Source organism: Bombyx mori, chromosome 24, assembly GCF_030269925.1.
Source record: "Bombyx mori chromosome 24, ASM3026992v2".
Taxonomy (NCBI): Eukaryota; Metazoa; Arthropoda; class Insecta; order Lepidoptera; family Bombycidae; genus Bombyx; species Bombyx mori.
The window spans coordinates 17,370,193-17,395,574 of record NC_085130.1 but is presented as its reverse complement, the minus strand read 5'-3'; the positions used below and the strand labels follow the sequence as shown (position 1 = coordinate 17,395,574).

General features: G+C 39.8%; 1 protein-coding gene and 1 long non-coding RNA gene across 2 annotated transcripts in view; one reads left to right on the top strand and one right to left on the bottom strand.

The window, feature by feature from the left end:
• LOC101737003 (programmed cell death protein 4) overlaps positions 1 to 22,037 on the top strand; it is a 30,118-nt gene extending 8,081 nt beyond the window's left edge. The window contains exons 3-10 of the mRNA XM_038019769.2: positions 9,155 to 9,256; positions 11,025 to 11,142; positions 13,093 to 13,252; positions 14,244 to 14,333; positions 15,129 to 15,261; positions 16,278 to 16,388; positions 17,426 to 17,565; positions 18,245 to 22,037. Of these exons, the coding sequence (XP_037875697.1) occupies positions 9,155 to 9,256; positions 11,025 to 11,142; positions 13,093 to 13,252; positions 14,244 to 14,333; positions 15,129 to 15,261; positions 16,278 to 16,388; positions 17,426 to 17,565; positions 18,245 to 18,317 (927 nt within the window). The 3' untranslated portion in view covers positions 18,318 to 22,037. The remainder of the gene's footprint in view (positions 1 to 9,154; positions 9,257 to 11,024; positions 11,143 to 13,092; positions 13,253 to 14,243; positions 14,334 to 15,128; positions 15,262 to 16,277; positions 16,389 to 17,425; positions 17,566 to 18,244) is intronic.
• LOC134201340 (uncharacterized) lies at positions 20,250 to 24,895 on the bottom strand. Its single transcript, XR_009976572.1, has 3 exons — positions 24,876 to 24,895; positions 21,311 to 23,518; positions 20,250 to 20,961 (listed from the first exon to the last, which is right to left on the bottom strand). It is a non-coding gene; the product is annotated as an uncharacterized LOC134201340 (long non-coding RNA).
• Positions 24,896 to 25,382: the final 487 nt, after the last annotated feature.

The following is a 25,382-nucleotide window of genomic DNA, read 5'->3' as shown; positions in this document are numbered from 1 at the left end:
AGTGACTGCCAATGGAATACAAAGTCAATAATTCGTTTTTCTGATTTACCAATAATTGTCCAAAAGTCACATTGCCGGCTTTGATAATAGTCGACCTATATATGCCGTGTAATAAAAATCAAACCCGCAAAATTATAATTTGCGTAATTATTGGTGGTAGGTGAGCTCACGGGGCTCAAACCGGAGTGTTGCTAACACTGGCCCTAGCAAGAGCAGTGCTTCGCTGAATCTACCACCGGATCGGAATCGCGACCCACTGAGAAGATCTGGCGAGAAACTCAGTTCTTTTTTTAGTTTTTTATTGCCCTTGTAGGCAGACGAGCATACGGCCCACCTGATGGTGAGTGGTTACCGTCGCCCATGGACTTCAGCAATGCCAGGGGCAGAGCCAAGCCGCTGCCTACTCAGTGGGCTGTGTCTGTGGGTTAATTTATTCGTAGAGCCCTTCGTCGCAAGCGACGGGGGCTACGTGAACGATGGCCGGTCAGATTCATTACTGGTCCCTTCATTGCGTATGAAATTCAATATTAGTTAGTATAGCATTTAGTATTTTAGCAGCGTCTTAATAGCCAAGAATTGCGGTCATTGACTACGCGAAGGCGAAAATCATTTAGGTTTGTCTGTACCACACTCAGCGCGGTAGTACCTACTGATTGATATACTGTCCGGTGGTAGATAAAGCACGTCTCTGTGTGTGCTAATGATGACAACGTTTAGTATTGATTTAAAAAAACATTAAAAATACACACGTACAAGTCGTCGTGGCCTAAAGGATAAGACGTCCGGTGCATTCGTATCTAGCGATGCACCGGTGTTCTAAACCCCGTGGCGGGTACTTTGTTTCCTAATGAAATACGTACTTAACAAATGTTCACGATTGACTTCCGCGGTGAAGGAATAACATCGTGTAATTAAAATGAAACCCGCCAAATTATAATTTGCGTAATTACTGGTGGTAGGGCCTCGTGTGAGTCCGCACGGGTAGGTGCCACCGCACCGTCTATTTCCTCCGTGAAGCAGTAATGCGTTTCGGTTTGAAGGGTGGGGCAGCCCTTGTATCTATACTGAGTGAGACCTTAGAACTCATATCTCAACTTGGGTGGCGCATTTACGTTGTAGATGTCTATGGGCTCCAGTACCCACTTAACACCAGATGGGCTGTGAGCTAGTCCACCCGTCGAAGTAATAAAATAAACATATTTTTAACGATAACAGAAAACCGATTTTAACGGAATAAAATGAGGGATATCATCAAGATAGTCGAAGTGAATTAAATATTCATTATTACGGATAAAAAAGTTGTGGTCGCATCTTGATTAATTATGATTTAATGTATAATATACACACTTAAGAAATTAAAAAAAACGAAGTAAAATTTCTTTCGTCAACATTTCAGTGATAAAACTCCATCTCGAATCAGTTTTATTATTAGAAATCGGAACGGAAATTATATTTAAAGAAATGTTTGATATTTATATGAAGAACAGAAATATTTGAAGAAAAAAAAAAATTAAATTGTAAGAAATATTTTCTAAACACTCGCACCATTTTGTTTTTTTTTCTTCTTCATAAAAAAAAAACTAAAAACAAAACAATTCGTATAATCTCTTTAATTCATTTTAAACATTACATTCACATTTTTAATGTTTGATAAAACCTTGAAGCTATGTTTACAAACTCGAACGTTTGAAGTATACGATGGACATGTATGTGTAGTTTAGATTTCGTTTGTTTTTAATGTTATTTATATAAAATATTAAATCTCTCACTGGTTTTGTTGATCCGTACTATATAATTTTTTTTTATTGCTTTGATTGGTGGATGAGCTTACAGCCCACCTGGTGCTAAGCGGTTACTGGAGTCTATAGACATCTACGTAAATGCGCCACCCACTTTGAGATATCAGTTCTAAGGACTCAAGTATAGTTTTTAAACCACAAACGCATCGTTACACGTTTAAAAGCTGTTAAGGTTATATGAGACTTTCCTTGGCGACCGCAAGAAAGCAGAATTAAAAAGAACTTTAAAATGTTATTATTTTCAGTTCAGGTTCCGTAGTTAGGTTTGTTTGTTATTTTACTTCTGAACCACACTTATGACTTTGATAATTTTTCTAAGGAACTTTGTAGGGACCGATGATCAGAAAACTCTAGACATGCTCATGTTTCAAGAAGTTGCGAAACATAAGCATATGAATAATGCTCTCTATGCTCAGATATTCATATTTCAATTTAATGGTAATCAGAAACGTTCCATCTGGGGGGGGAGGGGGTGTCATTTGATACAGGCGTCCCTCGTATAACACGATCAGTTCGTACCGTGCTATACCGCGAAGTCGCGTTATACGATATAAAAATAAAGAATATTTGGCCTTATTTGGAAAATTATGCTTAATACGCAACATTTATCTTTATAATTAAAGATTCGTTTTATTTGGTATTAGCATCAACAGTTCGATGTTTTTAATTGAAGTTCAATTAAGTTTATTCCGTTCAAATAGCTATAAAAAGTTTTTTAGTTGTGATATTTTTCCCAAATTTTTAACTTTAAATATCTCTCTTGTAAAGTTTCAAAAAATGTCGCTTACATCAAATCGCCTTTCACCCCTCAATATAAATAAAAGCAATGTATACTGCGTGTTATATCGAAACCGCGTTATACGAAACAAGATATACCGTGTAGTATGAAGGCCATGTCTTGTGTTGTATCGAAACCGTGTTATATTTAGTAATCATGAAATAATATAAATAAAAGCAATGTGTACCGCGTTTTCTATCAAAAACATGTCTTAGGTGTAAAATTTTATGATACATAACAGCAGTTTCGTGTTATATGAAGGACACCTGTATTTTTATTTCCTTTTTTTTTTGCGATTCATTTTCATTATAAAAACATTACGAACATAATACTAGACTATAGATATGTCACCGCGTCTGTTATCTCATAGTTGTTTTTTTGCTAACTTCATTCCGTTCGAAATTATGTAGGTCGTCGTCGTGGAGTCGTGGCCCCTACTACCGTATGAAAAGTCGATTTTATCGAAATTTTTTTGATTCGAAATATTTACTAAATTTTTTTTTTTTACTTTATGCACAAAACAAAAGTTGTACACAGGCGGACTTAATGCCATGGGCATTCTCTTCCAGTCGACCATAGGGTGGTGCAGAGATAATGCATGGTAGGTGCATTAACATGGAAAATATATTTATTGTATTATAAAAGCCTGGGGTGCATGATATCAATAGTCATAAATATTTTATTGACAGATATGAGTAGAAGGATTATTATTTTGATAATATCTTAAAAAGCACCCCACGAAATATTGTAATAATATCGGCCCTTGATAAGTATGTCAAATTTCGAGTTAATCCGAAATTTTGAAGGGGCACATGTCAAAAGTTTCCGTTACATGCATAAATTCATTGCACTTACCACTATTTTCTCTGCACTACCTTTTGTTGACTGGTAGATAATGCCTTAGGCATGAAGTCCGCCAATGTAACCTACCACCGCCCTGCCTATTTTCTGCCGTGAAGCAGTGATGCGTTTCGGTTTGAAGGGTGGGGTAGCTGTTGTGACTGTGCTGAGACCTTAGAACTTATATCTCAAGGTGGGTGGCGCATTTACATTGTAGATGTCTATGGGCTCCAGTAACCACTTAACACCAGGTGGGCTGTGAGCTCGTCCACCCATCTAAGCAATAAAAGGATTAACAAAAGAATAACAAACAACAACAAAAAAACAAAAAAAGAACAAAATCAAAACAAAAATCTTCCTTAAAGTAACATCTCAGTATTATAAAATACACATAATGCTAAATATAGATACTTATATAGATTACATATATGCATAAATAACATAAAACAATATTTTTTTGCACTTTTTTTTAAGTTTCTTATAGAGAAACTTTATTTTAATTCTACGTATGATTCTTAATAATTCAGACCGATTATTTTTTTATTGCTTTCAAAGTTGATTGTTTGTGGTTGGCTATCATACATAAGCCAGATGGGACAAGCATATCGCAGTCTACCTCGAGAGTTCTTCCAAACCTCGTTTGATTACGCCCGCATACATTTTGAAGTCGTCGCGGCCTAAAGGATAAAGCTGCTTTCAGACTACGCTTTAATATAATAAGCATATCTTATATCTTTAAACGAGCAATTCTTGTCTATAAATATATATATATAATATATAATCTGAATCTCGGAAACGGCCCCAACGATTTTCATAAAATTTTGTATACAGGGGATTTCGGAGGCGATAAATCGATCTAGCTACGATTCATTTTCAGAAAACGTTGTTTTATTCGTGTTTTCAATAATCAACTTTATCGATAATCAACTTTATGACTCTTCCCGACATCTATTGGCGAATAATAATACTATTTTTCGTAATTGAGAGAAACTGACTGCTTTAAAGACACAATAACACTAAAGCTACTTCAGCAGATGGCGTTGTTAAGACACCCGAAGCCAATGAGTGTTTGATTTAAGGTTAGACCAAGAAAATGAATAGTTTATCTTATACCTTTAAACGAGCAATTCTTGTATATTAATATATAGTATATGTATATAATCTGAATCTCGGAAACGGCTCCAACGATTTTCATAAAATTTAGTATACAGGAGATTTTGGAGGCGATAAATCGATCTAGCTACGATTTATTTTCAGAAAATGTTGTTTTATTCGTGTTTTCAATAATCAACTCTTCCCGACATCTATTGGCGAATAATAATACTATTTTTCTTAATTGAGGGCAACTAACCGCTTTAAAGACACAACAAGATGGCGTTATAAAAAAAAAAACCGGTCATCATCTAGTTTATATTATTTGGGTCTTTTTAACTCACGTGTTCACTTAAAAATGCCTAAACGATCTTGAAATATTTAATCATTTTATCAATTTATGTAATTCGTATCATCGCTACATAGTATAAAACAAAGTCGCTTTCTCTGTCCCTATATCCCTATGTATGCTTAAATCTTTAAAACTACGCAACGGATTTTGATACGGTTTTTTTTAATAGATAGAGGGATTGAAGAGGAACGTTTATATGTATAATAACATCCATTAAATAGTGGAGAAATCAATAGTAAATTACAGTTTCCGAAACGAAGCGAGGGCGGGTTGCTAGTTTAATTAAAATTTCCAAAAAACGCAATTTATCAACAACAAAAAAACCGGTCATCCTCTAGTAGTATATTATAGCTAACATGAAATGAGGCGCTCGCTCCTGGCCTTTTCATTTTTCATTATTATTAATTATTTTTTTTAATTGTATTTTTCGGCTTGTTTTTTCCTTTATTGTAAATATTTTTATTTATTTAAAAAAAAGAAAATATTTGAGAAAAAACAAAAAAAGCCCGCTGATTTTGTTTCGCCGGTTCTTCTCAGGACTGGCTTTTTTTTAAACCGGTGGTAGACCGGTGGTTAACATTGTTATTTGTATTTTGACATTCAACAAATATGTCATACTGACATCTATGTTGAAATAAATGATTTTGAATTTGAATTTGAATTTGACATCACAACAGTATCGCACACCATACATTGTTATGGACATATTCACACTACTGTACTATATATTATTGGCTAAGTATAGGCTACTAAGCGCTGCGTTGGGCGTCCTCCTGCTCGGTGGACCGATGGCTTGCGGCGATATGCTGGGAAAGATTGGATGCGGAAAGCGGAGGATGGTTCATTGTGGCGGACTATGAGAGAAGCTATTACTGGTGGTAGGACCTCTTGTCAGTCCGCACGGGTATGTCTATGAGCTCCAGTGACCACTTAACACTTAATAGTATAGCGTAGCACCATAGTATAGCGTAGTCTGAGAGCAGCTTAAGACGCCCCGTGCATTTGTATCTTGCGATGCACCGGTGTTCGAATCCCGCAGACGGGTACCAATTTCTCTAATGAATTACGTACTTTACTAATCAGAAGGCAGATTACCAAGCAAAAGAATCCCGCATTATCGTAGAGCCCACGTTAAAGCAACATCGGATCCCGAATTTTCGCATTGATCCACAGCGCGTTTTCAGAGATCATTTTTGCCACGTACGATTAGGCTTTGGAATGAGCCCCTCCACGGTGTTTCCCGAGCGCTATGACATGTCCTTCTTCAAACGAGACTTGTGGAGAGTACTTAATGGTGGGCAGCGGCTTGGCTCTGCCCCTGGCATTGCTGACGCCCATGAGCGATGGTAACCACTCATCATCAGGTGAGCCGTGTGCTCGTCTGACTGTTCGGGTGTTTTTTCATTTTTACCGGTTTCACTACTACTACGTTTTTTTAAATATAGCATTTTCAAAATATCCCATTTTGCACTCCGCTGTGCCATTGGAATTTCGACCTAATCACTCTGAGCGAATGGCTTTATTCGCGTCGTTCATAAAATAAATTCGGCAAACAGATGGAATGCTGAAAGAAACCAACCAACGCCTTCGATAAATATAATTATTTAAATACCTGTTGGTGTTGTGTAAACAAACACGCTGACGTTAGGGAAATCACGTCTCGATGCGGCCCTGAAGGTTCGTCAACACAAATGGAGTGCACGTACATTACAGAGACGGACTTGGGGGGGGTCAGGTCGCGGGGTCCCGTCTACCAAATTTAATAATGCGCATCATGAAAAGTCTGCCCATCTCTCTCTCGCGCGGTCTAGCTTATGAGTGTGAAGGGAACAGTTAATGTTTATAAATATAGCGTGGTCTTATTTTATTATTGTCTAATTATAATTGTATAAGTTGATAAAAAATGCTATGCAATAGCTTTATCGCGGCAATCTCCGAGTGCTACACGTATTTTTTTATTATTTATGGAGTTGGAACAGATTCCCTACGTTTGCCGCTAGGGGCGCTGTTCCAACTGCATACAAATTTGAGGTAACTTTTACGCTATCGAGAACGTTATAAAAGTCTCACTAAGCACACTGGAAGTTAGTAGCATCAGAATGTCTCATGTCAAACGTTAAAGGTGACAGAACTCTGAAATATATACTTTTAGTCAACAAGCTTGGGTTAGAATAGAAGAGTATTTAACAAAAATCACACCCATCACAGTATTAGCATGAACCTTAGTTGTCCGTGCGGATAGGTACCACCACCCTGCCTAATTCGGTCGCGAAGCACTAATGCGTTCCGTTATGCAAGGTAGGGCAGCCGCTGTACTGTTAAAACTGAGACCTTAGAACTCATGTTTCTAAGTTGGCGGCATTTATTTACGTTGTTTTAGAACTCTTGTCTCAAGGTGGGTGGCGGCATTTATGTTGTTTGATGTCTTTGGGCTAAAGTGACTACTGCACACCAGGGGGCAGTGACCTCTTCCCCTCATCTCAGCAGAAAATAAATTTCAATAAATTTAAAATAAAAATAGTGTAAAAAAAAAATTATTTTATTGTAGAAAAAGCGTGGAGTGCTTTTCAGGATATTATCAAAATAACCCTTCTGCTCATATCTGTTCATAAAATATTTATAACTACTGATACCATGCACCCCACGCTTTTTTTTTACAATAAAATAATTTTTCTTACACTATTTTTAATTCAAATTTATTAAAATTTATTTTCTATTTTTTAGTTGGATTTTCTATAAAAGCGTATTTTCAAATACTATTTTGTTCGTTTTTTTAAACTATTTAATTTGAATTTTTTAGTTGAATTTATGTATATATTTTTTTAATATTGATTTGTCATCGGTCCTTAATAAGTATACTAAATTTCGAGTTAATCCGATGTTTTGAAGGGGGTCAAAATCGTGTCCAAAGATTTCGTTACATACTAACATACATACGTCTGAAGCTAATAAAAGCGTATTAAAAATGAGCACATGCAAAAATGAACTTTACTACAATCACTCAAAACTCCGTTTCCAACGTGATAAAAATCTCCTCTCCTCTCCGAGCCGGTCTGTGTGAACGGACCCTTACGATTACTGAGCAACTTGGGGGGACAGTAAAAAAAAAACATTTTTATTTTGGACCACAGTCTGACCACCCTGAGTTCGTCCAGTTTGGCACAAATACACCTCGCGTGCGTACGACGCGTAAGCATTTTGTGTAACATCGCACGGTGCATTGACCCGGGAGATAATTATATTACGAAGGCAATATCTAATCGCGATTCATAATGAGTTTTACCATAGTTTCTTATTAGATTAAGGTTGAGAATCGCATATCGCGTATGTGATGGATTTGTGATTTGAATCTTTGAATCTTAATTCAAAATAATGAAGTCGTGGCCTAAAGGATAAGACGTCCGGTGCATTCGTGTTGAAGCAATGCAACGGTGTTCGAATCCCGCAGGCGGGTACCAATTTTTCTAATGAAATACGTACTTAACAAATGTTCACGATTGACTTCCACGGTGAAGGAATAACATCGTGTAATAAAAATCAAAACCCGCAAAATTATAATTTGCGTAATTACTGATGGTAGTTAACTCAAATTTATATGGAACTGGAACAGCGCCCCTAGCGGCAAACGAAGGGAAGCACACTGATGTTTTTAATACACTTTTATTAGCTTCAGACGTATATGTATGTTACGGAATCTTTGAACATGATTTTGACCCCTTTAAAACGTCGGATTAGCTCGAAATTTGGTATACTTGTTAAGAACTGATGACAATACAAAATTAAAAAAAAAAATGATATTCAACTAAAAAATGGAAAATAAATAATAGTTTAAAAAAACTAACAAAATACGCTTTCATAGAAAAGCCAACAAAAAATTTTTAAAATACATTTGAATTAAAACAAAATATTTATAACTATGTACTGATACCATGCAACCCGCGCTTTTTTCTTGACAATAAAATCATTTTTTCTTAGACTATTTTTGATTCAAATTTATTAACGTCCGTCTGGTGTAGTGGTAAGTGACATGGTCACTACACTAGGGGGTCGCGGGTTCGAATCTTGCCAAGGGGAGATATTTGTATGATAAATATAAATGTCTTTTCCGGGGTTATGGATGTATATTAAATATATGTATGTGTATAATAAAAATCTTACATTTATTTCCGTTATCTGGTACCTGTAACACAAGTTCTTTACGAACTTATCACGGGACCAGTTAACGTGGCGTGATTGTTAGTAAAATATTTATATTTATTTATATTAAATATTTCGATTTGTCTCATGTTACAGCGTAAATCCGAGCCTGTGATATTAGAGTATTTTGAGCATGGAGACACGAACGCGGCCGCCGAGGAGTTCCTAGACTTTGTGACGGCGGCGAGGAGTCATCTGGTAAGGCTTCAGCTGTCTTGTCTATACGTGACGTTTGTCAGACGTACCAGAGCGGCTTTTTTTCCCCTACCTCAGCTGATGGTTTAGAGCAGCGGTCGGGGAACCGGGGTAAATTACCCCAAATAGGGTCAAATGAAATTTTGGGGGTTAAAAATGAAACTTTTGTAAGAAAAAAGTATATATTGAAGTGAAACTTCTTTAGAATCGTTGCGATTTCAAACTCAAAACAAGAAATTATCATTTACATATATTTTCTGTGGGGGCGATTTTTTTTGCCTCAACTGTATATTACATATATTAGTATTATTACCGTTTTGTATTACTAGGTTAATATAAATTAATATAAATGATATTTAAATTAAATTTTTGTTATTGTTTTCTTTTCAAAATTATAATGGGGGATATAGTATGAAAGATGCTAAAAAGAAGCGATTTCTTTTTTTTTTTCTTCTTCGCCATGGGGTAATAATATCAACTTACACAAAAATATTTTGGGGTAATAATTAAAAAAGTTCCCCGACCGCTGGCTTAGAGGGATCATATCAGCGTCACCGGGCTAGTAGGTGAGCTCACGGGACTCAAACCTGACGTTGTTGCTAACACTATCTCTAGCAAGAGCCGTGCTTCGCAGAATCTACCACCGGATCGGAAACGCGACCCGCTGAGAAGATCCGGCGAGAAACTCAGTGGGCTGTGTCTGTGGGTTAATTTACTCATCGAGCCCTTCGTCGCAAGCGATGGGTTCGACGAGGACGGTGACCGGTGCTTGGGGTACCTAAAAGCACCGTTAGTGTCCAGAGCGGGTAGGGAGCGATCGGACTGGTAGTGTGCGACAGAGACGACGCTCTATGAAATTAACCGTGTCTCTTTCTAAAGGACGATGGGGAGCGTTTATCGCCGCGCACTGTAGTGAAATCTTACAACTCATTTCTTTTTTTTTTATTGCTTAGATGGGTGGACGAGCTCACAGCCCACCTGGTGTTAAGTGGTTACTGGAGCCCATAGACATTTACGGCGTAAATGCGCCACCCACCTTGAGATATAAGTTCTAAAGTCTCAAGTATAGTTGTAACTGCTGCCCCACATTTCAAACCGAAACGCATTACTGCTTCACGGCAGAAATAGGCAGAGCGGTGGTACCTACCCGCGCGGACTCACAAGAGGTCCTACCACCAGTGAGTGGGTGGTAGGACTCAAGGTGGGTGGCGGCATTTACGTTGTAGATGCCTATGGGCTCCGGTAACCACGTGGGCTGTGAAGCTCGTCCACCCATCTAAGCAATAAAAAACTAACAGTTTCGTCTGTACATGTGAGGCCTATAAAAACAAAGGCAGCTAAATCCAAGTCTGTCAAATATTCAGGTAAACTACAAAAATCGGCCCTAAGCACGTCATTACGGATCCTCCCGATCCATCGAAGTACTGCTCTTGCTAGGGCCAGTGTTAGCAAGACTCACGGTTTCAGAAGCTGAAGTAACTTTGTTCGGGTAGCTACCGATATTCTTTATTTTAAAGCAGATTTATAAAGAATGGGAATATTAATCTGAATTTTAAATGATAAAACTTCGTTTATTAGTACTCAGTACAGAGTAAAAATAAATTTTTTTAACCGAATTTGTTAGAGATTTAGATGCATTTGTTATAACATGAAAACGTGTCCAACTAACTAAATAAGATAGCGCCATTGTTAATCCATTTTACGACATTAAGGCGTTTAGCTGCCTTTGATTTTATAGGCCTCATGTGTAAACAAACCTGGCTCCCTTCAGGTGTGCGAGACAATTGTGGAGATAGCGTTGGATCACAAGGCGATGCACTGCGAAATGGCCTCGGTCCTCATATCCGATCTGTATGGAAGAGTTTTTTCAGCCAAAGACATCGGCTACGGTGAGTTTTAAAGTTTTTCACACAGCCACTCGCAGACGAGGGTTTTTTTTCGTACCTCTCTGTCAAACAACAAAGCCAGAGGTTCTTATATAAGCCTTTGTCAAACAGAACGCGTACTTAGCGCCGCGTACTTAACGTCGCGCTCTTCAAATTGACTAGATGAGTCTAACGCTCCTTGACGCAACGCATTCGCCAAATCATAGTGCCTTTCGATAGCAGTGGGAAAATTTCAAAGTATTAAGAAATCGAGTGATTCAGATGTGGCATTGTATAAGCATGGGTATTTTCTAACTATTTATATCATTTTTTCGGGCATTATCTAGTATTTTAATACACATTCACTCGGAAGCTAAAACAATTTGTAAAAAATTACAACGCCTGACGTCAAAGCGTCCTAACGCCGCGACAGAGCGCTGCGTACTCATAGCGCTGGGGCTCTGTTTGACGGTATGTTACCATAGTAGTACAACACATCTCGGCGTCATAGCGCGGCGTCAGATTAGCGCTCTAACGCGCGCTAATTACGCATTCTGTTTGACGAAGGCTTTACATTTTTTGTTTTAATTTTAATTTATAGTTTGCCTGCCCATACTACATAAGGGGCTTAAAAGCTAGGTCACGCATTAATTCCGACGCATTCATTATCATACCAATTCTCGCATTTATTATTCATACTTTGCATTCCTAGCTACGACTAAAAAAGGGTGAGGGGGCGGAGTAGGGCAATTGGGACCCATTTATTTCTATTATTTTTACATTTACAACTTAAACCTAGTACATTAGTGGTGTTTAAACTTAATCCTATTTACTTAAACTACGTTTTTTACAACAGTCTTTTTTTTTGTATTGCCCTTGTAGGCAGTGACGAGCCTACGTCTAACCTGATGGTGATTGGTTACCGTGACTCATGGATGTCAGAAATGTCAGGGACAAAGCATAGTCGCTGTCTACGATTGAGTACTCCGCATGGCTTGTTTGAATAAGATTTTGTTAACTGGTGGTAGGAAGTCTTGTCAGTCCGCTCGGGTGGTACCACCGCCCCGCCTATTTCTGCCGTGAAGCAGTAGTGCGTTTCGGTTTGAAGGGCGGGGCAGCCGTTGTAACTATACTGAGACCTTAGAACTTATATCTCAAGGTAGGTATTTACGTTGTAGATGTCTATAGGCTTCGGTAACCACATAACACCGGGTGAGCTCGTCCATCCACCTAAGCAAAAGGACGTATTGGGCAGTGTCGGAATTTTGTCTTATATTCGAAACCGGATTACAGTGGGTCAGGTGGTTGGGTTGGGAAAATACTATTTACAATCTACCCCCTATAAATATTCAATCAACTCAATCGGATTAACCGGGCATCGTTCTCGTCGAACCCATCGCTTGCGACGTAGGGCTCGACGAGTAAATTAACCCACAGACACAGCCCACTGAGTTTCTCGCCGGATCTTCTCAGTGGGTCGCGTTTCCGATCCGGTGGTAGATTCTGCGAAGCATTGCTCTTGCTAGGGTTCATGTTAGCAACGTCGTCAGGTTTGAGCCCCGTGAGATCACCTACTAGTTAAGGTTACGCTGATATAGCCCCTCAAGGCTCTCAGCTTAGGTAGGACAAAAAAGCAATAGTTTAGAGTGAGAGCGCATGATCGCCGCCGTTGCCATTTTAGATTCGTTTCGTTTTTTTTTTTTATTAGATGGGTGGACGAGCTCACAGCCCACCTGGTGTTAAGTGGTTACTGGAACCCACAGACATCTACGAAGTAAACCACCCACCTTGAGATATCAGTTCTAAGTTCTCAAGTATAGTTACAACGGCTGCCCCGCTCTTCAAGCCGAAACGCGTTACTGATTCACGGCAGAAATAGGCAGGGCGTTGGTACCTACCTGCGCGGACTCACAAGAGGTCCTACCACCATTGGCGCGGTTCGTACCTATAGCGTCGGTCCGGTCTGTCGGTCAGCGTTCGAGCGTCTGCTGGAGAAGCTGCCGGACCTGGTGCTGGACACGCCGGACGCGGCGCTGCTGCTGTCCAACTTCATAGCGCGCTGCGTGGCCGACGACTGCCTGCCGCCGCGCTTCGTGCAGGCGCAGGCCGCCGCCGCGCTCTCCGCGCCCGCCAGGTGAGACACGACACGCGCGGTCTATACACAGTCTATACAGTGATAGCTCTGTATTCGGTGGACGGCGGCTCGGCACTGCCCCTGCCATTGGTGACGTCGATCGTCCTCGTCGTCATTATTATCATCGTCGTCGATCATCATCATCATTATTATCGTCGTCGTCATCATAATCATCATCATGTCGATCATCATCATCATTATTATCGTCGTCGTCATCCTCAACATCGTCATCACAATCATCATCGTCGTCGATCATTATTATCACCGTCATCGTTATTATCATTGTTGTCATCGTCGTTATCATCATCATCGTCATTATTATCGTAGTCATCAGCATCATCGTTTATATCATTATTGTCATCGTCGTCATCATTATCATCATCATCATCATCATCATCATTATCATTATCATTATCATCATCATCATCATCATCGTCGTCGTCGTCATCATCATCGTCATCATTATCATCATCAGGCCAGTTCTGCGTTGTTGAACATAGGCCTCTTCTAATCTCCAATACTGAGCCCGGTCTTCGGCTCTCCTCATCCACCTCCGGCCGGCCACCATTCGGAGGTCATCGAACTAACCTAGATGGGCCGTATGCTCGTCTGCCTACAAGGACAATAAAAAATACTGCAGGATATGTGTCCTGTAAATATGCTGCGAATACAGGAACACGTGATTATGGGATGGTGATTTACATATTGAAATAATAAAACACGCAAAGCGACTCTAAGGATCTAAGGACGGAACAGCTCATGTGGCCGCATTAAAAATATACTTTATGTACTGAGTAATAAGGTTGATTTCATTTTGTTTAAATTCTCAAACAACCCCGAATAAAGAAATCTTTAAATGCCGGACTTGAGTCGCATTATTTTGAAATTGCAAATAAGGAGCTTAATTGTAAACACAATAATAATGTTCACAAAAACAATTATGTACACAATTAAATACCGCCATATTTAAATCTTTTTTTTACGTCCACAGACAAGCTATACACAGAGCTGAGACTCTACTGTCTATGAAGCAAGGGCTAGTGAGGCTGGACAACATATGGGGCGTCGGCGGAGGTATCAGGTAATAAATAACAATTTTTTTTAAAGGCTTAAGATTCTGCTCTTTTGAGCCAAAAATTTTTATTGCATAGATGGGTGGACGAACTCACATCCCACCTGGTGTTAAGTGGTTACAGAAGCCCATATACACCTATAACGTAAACGCCCTTCAAGTCGAAACGCATTACTGCTTCACGGCAGAAATAGGGCAGGGTGGTGGCGCCTACCCGTGCGGACTCATAAGACGTCCTACTACAAGTAAAATTATGATTATATAAAATAGGTTTCCGAAGTTTCCGATTTTTTCGGTTTAAAGGGTGGGACAGCCGTTGTAACTATACTGAGACCTTGGAACTTATATCTCAAGGTGGGTGGCGGCGTTTATGTTGTAGATGTCTATGGTATCCGATAACCATTTAACACCAGGTGGGCTGTGAGCTCGTCCACTCAACTATGCGATAAAAAAAAAAAAAAACGTGTGCAATTCACACGTGGTAGAAGTGAAACCTTCGAAGTCTAAGTATATGTAAAATGTTGTCATTAGTAAATAACTGTAAATCATCTTTTATAGTATGAGGTAGCGCCCTCTGTGAATTGATATTTTAACTTCACGTCTACATGTGTTCTATCTCATACTCTAACCGGCTGAATCCTATATACATTTTTGTGTTTGTGTCTGTTACTATGGACTTATTTTTTCGTTTCGTTTCATTTCGTTTCATCGAGTTTGAAATCACAACGTTTCTAAAGAAGTTTCACTTCAAAGATTTACTAGTTCGGTCACTAATATCTGGTCCGGTCTGGTCCCCTACCGCAGGCCGGTCAAGTCTCTCATCCGTCAGATCCAGTTGCTGCTGAAGGAGTACCTGACTTCGGGCGAGCTCGCGGAGGCGATGCGCTGCGTGCGGGAGTTGGAGGTTCCTCACTTCCACCACGAGCTGGTCTACGAGGTGAGAGCCGTAGACTGTCAATACTTAGTCTCACCATAAATACTGTTACAATATATGCGTGCGTGCGTGCGTGCGTGCGTGCGTGCGTGCGTGCGTGCGTGCGTGCGTGCGTGTGTGTTTGTGTGTTTGTGTGTTTGTGTGTTTGTGTGTTTGTGTGTTTGTGTGTTTGTGTGTTTGTGTGTTTGTGTGTGTGTGTGTGTGTGTGTGTGTGTGTGTGTGTGTGTGTGTGTGTGTGTGTGTGTGTTATAATGTTTTTTATTTATTGATTTAATGTATTATTAATGCATAATTTAAATAAAATAATAACATTCTGCACTCCTTCTATATATTCTGTACTAGGTGACCCGGGAAACTTTGTTCCGCCTTAGAGGCAATAAATGAGCAGACTTTTGATTTTATCATGGTCAATTTCTTATTTGGATAATTAATATAAATTAAAATAGCAAGTATTTTAATGATACTTTATTATTATTATTGTATTTTTTTTTATTCTTCTTCAGTCCTTTCACTCGCGATGTTTCGAATCCTGGTTGTATTACGGCTTCGTCGGGAAACATTTGATAGTGCTGGTCGCGGCATGGCTTTCTTAATGATTACCTATCTCGGCACAATAAATAGAAATTCGAAACAAACACATCAACCGGTCAACTTCAAAATTCTACTATAATTAGCCATAGACTATATTACGTTTAGCTATACAGTTGCATTTTGTTATTCCATATCAGTTGCGTTTTGTTATACCACGTTTTATGTCGCGTCCCACGGGAGCGTGATAAAAAGTATATCCTATGTCCTTCTCCTGGTTCTAAGCTACCTCCTCACCAATTTTCAGCCAAATTAGTTCATCCGTTCTTGAGTTATAAATAGTGTAACTAACACGATTTTCTTTTATATATATATAGACAAGTGTGGGAAATTTCATACTCCTCCGTCCGCGCAATTTTTGTAAAAAGTTGACAAAGTTTTTGCTTCAAATATTAATATATAGACAACAATTATTATTTTTTTGCTTTCAGACAATACTCCTGGCTTTGGAGACCATAAATTCTGGTGTTGAAGAACAGCTTTGCACGTTTCTTGCTGAATTGCGGAGGTGCTGTATAGTCACGCCCGACCAAATGGACAGGGTGAGTGGCCGGTCCCAGTTTTTTATTGCTTAGATGGGTGGACGAGCTCACGGCCCACCTGGTGGTGAGTGGTTACCGGAGTCCATAGACATGAAAAACGTAAATGCCGCCACCCACCCACCTTGAGATATGAATTCTAAGGTCTCGGTATAGTTTCAAACCGAAACGCATTTCTGCTCCACGGTGGAAATAGGCAGGGTGGTCTCCCGGTAGTCGAGATTCGACTATAATTAATTGAAATTATAAGTTTGTACATTATTATGATTCTATTGTCAAAGTTGTTACTGGTGGTAGGACCTCTTGTGAGTCCGCGCGGGTAGGTACCATCGCCCTGCCTGTTTCTGTCGCGAAGCAGTAATGCGTTTCGGTTTGAAGGGTGGGGCAGCCGTTGTAACTATACTTGAGACGTTAGAACTCATATCTCAAGGTGGGTGGCGGATTTACGTTGTAGATGTCTATGGGCTGATTTTACAAGGATTGGAAATTATATAAGATTTGGCTTCGGCCTTAAATTTTTATTTCAGAAATTATATAGAACAGACAAGGCTGTATGGGCTCAGATCCCTTTGCCTTTCCTAATAAGGAATAATTGTACCAAAAAAAAGAAGGGTGCGTGTACTTATGTACGCGCGTAAGAAGTTATACTTTATTTTTATTAATTTTTATTTTATTTTTATTTAAATTTTAATCAATTTGAAAAAAAATCGATTAAACAACATCCTCAAACACGCAGATTGGACATCCCTTTTCTTGACATCTTATAAAGTGGGTAATTCTCGGTACGGTTCGGAAAGTTCACCTGCGGCCATATTCAGACTCGCCAAGTTATGTCGGTCGTATTGTAATGAGCGATTTAGTGGGCAACTTCATTCTGTTAATTTTGTGTCCCGGTGCGCGCGCATCGTAAAATTTCACTTTCATCAATGTTTCATAACGCGCCTAAAGAAGTATAACTTCAAAAAGAAAATGTCTATGGTCTGCTATGGTTATTAACACCAGGTGTGTGACTAACGTCCTCGTATCGGTTTTTGTCTCAGGGCTTCATCCGCGTGCTCGAGGATATGAATGATATCGTCCTGGACGTGCCTCTCGCTTACATCATGCTGGACAGGTTCTTGGAGCGGTGCCAGACGAGGTTCAGGCTCGGGGACAACGTGCTGAAGCGTGTGCCGACGAGGTGAGCCGGATGTGCACGCGATTAGCGACCTTAATCTTTAGGTGTTAAGGACTAAAATTGATTAAGCAAAATTTAGTATTTTGGTTGTGTTAGTCGTCGTGGCCTAATAGATGTCTGGTGGACGAGGTCAGCCGGACGTACACGCAATTAGCGACCTTAATCTATATGTGTTAAGGACAAAAATTTATTAAGCTAAATTGAGTATTTATTGGAATTTGGCAATATTTCAATAATTCACTAATCAGATTTCTTTTAAAGGACAATAAATTATAATAGCTCTCAAGTTAATTTTTTTTAGAGGGATTTTATGACCTGGAATTAACACCTTTAGGTCACGGATGTACCTGCAATTAGCGACTTAAATTAAAAGTCCTTAAGGACTAAAATTTATTAAGCAAAATTTTGTATTGATTGTGTTAATTTTAGACGTCGTGGCTTAAAGGATAAGACGTCCGGTGCATTCGTATGTAGCGATGCAACGATGTTCGAATCCCGCAGGCGGGTACCAACTTTTCTAATGAAATACGTACTTAATAAATGTTCACAATTGTTGTTGTATTGCTTACTTCAAAAGTATATCTATCTCGTTCTCTCGTTACCCATATCCTGTAGACGTATGTTTGTCTCTTTCTTTTCTATTGCTTTTTATTAATTAATACTGGTCGTCTCCTACCGGCAGAGGTCGCAAGCGCTTCGTGTCCGAAGGAGACGGGGGCGCCATCAAGGATCACGCGCTGAAGCTGCGCGAGTGAATGCGAGGACGCCTGCCGACACACAGACACCGGACACCCCTGGAGGCGCCGCCCCCCCCGCCCCCTGCCCCCGCCGCCGCCCCCCGGGACCGCACGGTTGCGAGAGTGCCTTACGACGCGCGGGCGCGGTGACGTCACAGCGGCTACATACAGCGTGTGTTTTTTTTGGTTTCTCTAACGGACAATAAATTACACAGTGTCGGAGTTTATTTGTGAGACGATAGTGATCGTCACTATCCGTGTATCAATCGCGTTGTAAAGTTGTAATGGATAGTGCGACACAGGGTGTTTCGGGACGACGCGCGGGCTCGGTGACGTCACAACGGCTACATACAGCGTGTGTTTTTTTCTTTTTGTTTTAATTGACAATAAAATTAATTGTCACTGACTTTGTTTGTGAGACAATGCTTCATCTGAATCTACTATCTGTGTAAGAATCGCGATGTAAAGTTGAAGCAGGTTATATTATACAGGATGCGCAGGGAATTTTGGTCTGAAGGTAGACGCCTGAACTTCACAAGTGGATTCGGTTGGAATTTAGCAGAGGTCGCGTCAGTCTGATGTCCACGGGCCGCTGTAGTGATGGCGCGCCGGGCTCGCTCGTCCGAACTGCGTATCGATAAAAGACAAAAAGAAAAAAATGATAACCATTGAGCAATAATTTTTTAATAATCAAAACTAGATCCGATCTTCTGTCCGTATTAGTCTTGTAATGGCATTTGAGTATATAATAATATCGACGCCTCAAAGGCAAATGTGACTAAGCGACAATGCGTGAACTTTACACTGTAGACTAATTTAATTAATTAATTAAATTAACTAAAAATAATTTAATTATAAAAATTTAACCTTGAAATTAATATAAAAAATACCTGAAAAAAATTATATCTTAACGAATCTAGCTGTAGGATTGAAATGATTTTAATAGACCTAGAAATATATATATTTTTTTTGCGCATCGAATATGGTTATTGCCTATCATTTATGTACAAAGCAGTTATTGTCGCTTAGTCACGTTTGCCTTTCAAGCGTCGATATGCATATATATATATATATATATATATATATCAAGGGCTGAAAAGCTATTTGTTTTAAGCGAAATTTTTGTAACATTACAGAAGAGAGCAATTTAAAGATTAAAATTTTGGGAAAAAAATAAAAAAAATTTTTTTTTTGTTTATTTGAATAGAGTAAACTTAATTGAAGTTCAATTAAAAACATCGAACTGTTGATGATAAAATCTATACATATAAATAAAATTGGAGTGTCTGTTTGTATTATTGAAATAACCGCTTTTTACTAAATGCATATACGGTACATACACCAAAATAACATTTTTTACAATTTTTGTCTGTCTGTCTGTCTGTCTGTCTGTTTGTTTGTTCCGACTAATCTCTGGAACGACTGGACCGATTTTGACGAGACTTTCACTGATAGGTAGCTGATGATATAAGGAGTAATTTAGGCTACTTTTTTTTAGACTAGCTTCGCCCCGCGGCTTCACTCGCGCTACGACAATAACGCGGGTAGCATCGCGGGACTCAGCTATCAATAATAAAATTTAATGTTTCCGAAGCGAAGCGAGGGCGGGTCGCTAATATCAAATAAAGCGGACATTTAATTACAAAGATTAAATATCGCTTAAAACCAATAGCCTTTTCGTCCTTTGATATATAAAATGTGTTATTTAAAAAAAAATATATTTATGTATATGTTTAAGTGATGCGCGTGTTTTGTTTGGATACGAATGTGTGAATGTTTATATTAAATGTTGACAGTTGAGAGTTTAAGGGTAGGATAGAGTAAGTAAGGGTCGGGTCACACTGGCAGCGATTGTCGTCTCAAACCGCTCACGCTACGTTCGGGTCGCGACCTTGTACGCTGCGTGTTGAGTCCCCACTCGTGTGGCTTCCGCAGACTTCAGGGTCGGCTTAACGTCGGTTGAAATGTGAGCTTGAGTGTCCAACGATAATCCCGGTAATGCGAAGATAGGTCTCGAAGCGAAATGAATATGACCCCCCCCTTTCCCCGCTAGAACTCGGCGGATCCCGGGAAACCACCACCCGGAATGGATGCACTTATAAAACTTGAGGCATTGCAGCATATTGAGTATATGCAGGGTGTCCAAGAAAGTATGGATAATTCTGAAACACCTTATAGTAGAGCTATTGGGGACACACAAAAAAAATGGTTTCAGGAAAACAAAAAATCGCTAATCCTGATTATCCTAGTAAGGATAACGGATCAAACTGTTTAAAATATTGTATTGTCATCAGTCCTTAATAAGTATGCCAAATTCCGAGTTAATCCGATGTTTTGAAGGGGGTCAAAATCATGTTCAAAGATTCCGTTACATACTAACATACATACGTCTGAAGCTAATAAAAGCGTATTAAAAATTATTCAAATTCAATGAACATCGTTTTTGACTATGACGTAATTACTATACGCTTATTTTGTATTGTACGTCCCACTAATTCGGTAATTAAGTTCAGATTCGGTTTAGCTTCCCTTCGTTTGCCGCTAGGGGCGCTGTTCTAACTCTATACAAATTTGAGTTAACTTTTACGCTATCGAGAACGTTAAAAAACTCACAATAAGCACACTGGGACGTTATACGTAAACTCCTTGACGTACTTGGGACCTTAGAACTTGTATCTCAAGGTGGGTGGCGCATTTACGTTGTAGATGTCCATGGGCTCCAGTAACCAGTTAACACCAGTTGGGCTGTGAGCTCGTCCACCCATCTAAGCAATAAAAAAAAAACGCCCACGTCGCGTATGCCCGACGAAGTGATGATAATTAGTTTTGTTTTTGTTTTGATATCAATCAAACAAATTCGAGATTCGTTGAATTGTATTATTATATAAAAATGTGTGTTAGACTTAAAAAAAAATTTTTATTGCTTTGGTGGGTGGACGAGCTCACAGCCCACCTGGTGTTAAGTGGTTAATGAAGCCCATAGACATCTACAGTGTAAATGCGCCACCCACCTTGAGATATCAGTTCTAAGGTCTCAGTATAGTTGAATATGCAATTTCCAAAAAGGCACATCTCTGAAAATGTGAAATGTTCAGGAAATGAAAAAAAGCATGATTATTTTCTAAAGCATGTTTGAAATTTAAAATATTAACTTTTGAGATATATTTTAGTGTTAATTAGCAATTGAAAATTACTGGAATTATTATAAAATGGGTGTAGGTATAAACCTCAAAACTACATGTATATGAAAAAACGTATTTGACAAAGTATGCGACATGTGCCCTTTTCCAAATTGCATATTCAGTAACAACGGCTGCCCCGCCCTTCAAACCGAATCGCATTACTGCTTCACGGCAGAAATAGGCAGGGTGGGGGTACCTACCCGTGCGGACTTACAAGAGGTCCTACCACCAGTACCTACTTTTACGGATTTAATTTGGCGTTTTTTTTTTTTAAATGGCATTATCATTGTTTATGACGCTTCGAGAATGCTTGCGAATGAATGTTGCGACTCGGTGTGTCTGATGTATTTTATGTCGTTTTACCCACCGGGATGGGACGATCCCGTAATCCCCCGGGATCATAATATATGCGATAATAATGACGTTTTTTTTTTTCATTCTTTAACTTTTTTTTATATTTTTCCGCTTACGTTGTGGTGTCTGTGTGTTAATTTCTTTCCTTATATAAAAGTATTGTAAACAAAACAAAAAAAAAATTATATAAATAATAAAAATATGCCTTTTGTTTTATTTATATGGTGAAAGTTTGATAGTGTGAATTTAGGTTGATAAATCACAATGGATCTTTTTGGGATGAATCTTTAAAATGTGCTCGAGAAGTTGGTGTATGAAGTCAAGGTTTTTTTATTTCTTAGATTGGTGGACGAGCTCACAGCCCACCTGGTGTTTAGTGGTTGCTGGAGTCCATAGATATCTACAACGTAAATGCGCCACCCACCTTGAGATATAAGTTCTAAGATCTCAAGTATAGTTACAACGGCTGCCCCGCCCTTCAAACCGAAACGCATTACTGCTTCATGGCACAAGAGGTTCTACCGCCGGTAATTACGCAAATTAAAATTTTCCGGGTTTTTATTTTTATTACTCAATGTTATTCCTTCACCGTGGAAGTCGATCGTGAACATTAGTCAAGTACGTATTTCATTACAAAAATTGGTACCCGCCTGCGGGATTCGAACACCGGTGTATCGCTACATACGAATGCACCGGACGTCTCATCCTTTGTATAGTGTGTATTTCTACAACTATTTTCTGATTAAAACATTCGTGGCGGGCCGCGTGAACACCAGCATGTGGCCCGTGAGCCGTTGTCTAGACAGCCCTAATCTGAAACGTCAACTGCTATTAGCTTCCTCCTACGCTGTCACTATACGTTATTGCCACTAAAAAATCGAAAGTATTCTTACATTATAGCAAACTGGACACATTCATTTTGTTCTGTATCCAAATATTATTTTTCCCATTGTTTCCTTACTTGAGCCTGTACGTATTTTATCTTGTCTTCTTGTTTTTATTATAGTTTTACATTAATTCCTACGTACCCAGCTTCAAATCTCACAATAAATCAAAGGGTTGGGTTAAAATCAGCGTTACACGACGCGTCCACTTTGAATGGCGTCAACTGAGCCCATAACTTCTTTCAAAGCCTTTACTCTCTCTCTCTCTCATTTATATACCTGTAATAATCTAAATTTACGTGAAAGGCAATTGTCTTTTTCTTCTTATTTATTATATTATTATATCCGCAAAAGTAATTCTGATCGCGAGAAAAAGAGCATGCCTAATGTATTTTTGGCTGTCTCGAAGATCGAAGTTCAATTATATTGCGAGACTTAAATTAAATTGAGAGCTTTTTAATCAAAGATCAATCCACATCTAAACATAATTAATAAAACAACGATAAGTATCAAAACTGTTTATTTTTTTTGTTCAACGTTAACCATACATAAAATGTACTTATAACTAGAATTGTGATGACAAAATTAACATAATTTCAATGAATTTATTATTTAACTAAATAAACGAAAGACATCGCCTTTAGAAAGGAGTTATTACGTCTCAATTCTATAGGTACCGATCCGGTGGTAGATTCTGCGAAGCACTGCTCTTGCTAAGGCCAGTGTTAGCAACATCATCAGGTTTGAGCCCCGTGAGCTCACCTACTAGCCCGGCGACGCTAACATGATTTCTCTAGACCTTTTTTTTTTTTTTTTTTTCCTACCTAAGCTGATAGCCCTAGCGGCTATTTCAGCGTAACCTAACTTTAGTAGGTGAGCTCACGGGGCTCAAACCTGACGATGTTGCTAACACGAACCCTAGCAAGAGTCGTGCTTCGCAGAATCTACCACCGGATCGGAAACGCGACCCACTGAGAAGATCCGGCGAGAAACTCAGTGGGCTGTGTCTGAGAGTTAATTTACTCGTCGAGCCCTTCGTCGCAAGCGACGGGTTCGACGAGAACGGTGACCGGTGCTTGAAGTACCTAAAAGCACCGTTAGTGGATCAGGAGGATCCGAGATGACGTGTTTAGGGCGACGTCGACTGCTTTCCATTCTGTCCGCAGGATCGGGAATGTAGTTACCGGCGGCCACGATGAGAGGGTTCTCGTGTCGTGCCGCTTTATCGAAGTGGCGCATGGACGCCGACTGAAGATACTTACTGATGGACTCTAAGTCCAGGTCGTCATGGAGGTCGACGTTCCTGACGAACCACGGGGCTCCGACGGCTATCCTGCAAAAACGGGATTGAATAATTTGGAAGGATTTTAAGTGTATGCGGGCCGCGTGAGCGAACACTACACTTGCATAGGTCATGACGGGGCGTATGCAAGTTTTGTAGAGTGTCACCTTATTTCTAAGGGACATTTTACTTCGCCTACATATCATCGGGTAGAGACGTCCTAGGATGAAGGCGGCACGATCGCGTACCGTCTTGATGTGGGGGCGGAATGTCATCCTACTGTCGAGGGTGACGCCTAAATATTTGACCTTCGGGGCCCACGGTATGGGCTGGTCGTACATCGTGATTGGGCGAACGGCGGGGGCGGGGGTGTTGACGCGCCTAGTCGGGAGAGGGATGCTCAGCGTGGTGTTCGGAGGGCGACCCCTTTTGAAGAGCACCGCTGTGCTTTTCGTGGGGTTAATGTCGATGCGCCACTTCCGGAACCACTGTCCCATGGTGGTAGCTGCGGTCTGAAGTCGTCGATGAAGCAACGCCTTCTTCCTACACGAGTAGTAGATGGCGGTGTCATCGGCGAAGAGCGCCAGATGGGTCTCCGGAGACCGGGGTATATCGTTAATATACAAACTGAATAGTAACGGGGAGAGGGCGGAGCCTTGCGGGACTCCGGCTGTGACGTGACGGGGCCGGGAACGCGTTCCCTCGACTCGATATCGGAACGAACGGTTCGACAAGTAGTCTCGTATGATGAGCACGAGCCTGTCTGGCACTCCCATGTTATACAGTTTGTATATCAAACCGTTGTGCCAGACTTTGTCGAACGCCTTCGCTATATCGAAGAAGAGGGCTCCTGTCGGAATGGGTTTCTCTAGACCAGTGTGCTTAGTGCTATGTAGTTGGAACAGCGCCCCTAGCGGCAAACGTAGGCAAACGTCCCATTCCATACAAATATGAGCTAACTTTTACGTTATCGAAAACGTTAAAAAACTCGCACTAACGCCCGGTTCCAATATCCAAAAAACGAATCGTTTTATATTACAATCCGTTACAATATCTACGAATCGTAGGACAAAATAGTTCCTATAAAAACGACTCGTTTTTAAAATTACTGATGACTTGCTACTAACGGATGGGAGGGCTAACATAACGGTTCGTACTGCGTTTTGTATGGAGACTGTTGTCTGTAGTGTTCCTATATTATTTTAGAAATGTCAGTGAGCTGTCAGAACTACCACGCGTAGAGCATTTTTTAACCTACCGATTTTGTTCGGTTGTGCTTTGGAATTTTTGTGTTTGTTTTTTTTCTTTTAAAATGTCGAGTTCAGAAAGTGATAACGAAGTTTTAATGTTACTGAATTCAAGCGACGATTCAAGTGATGAT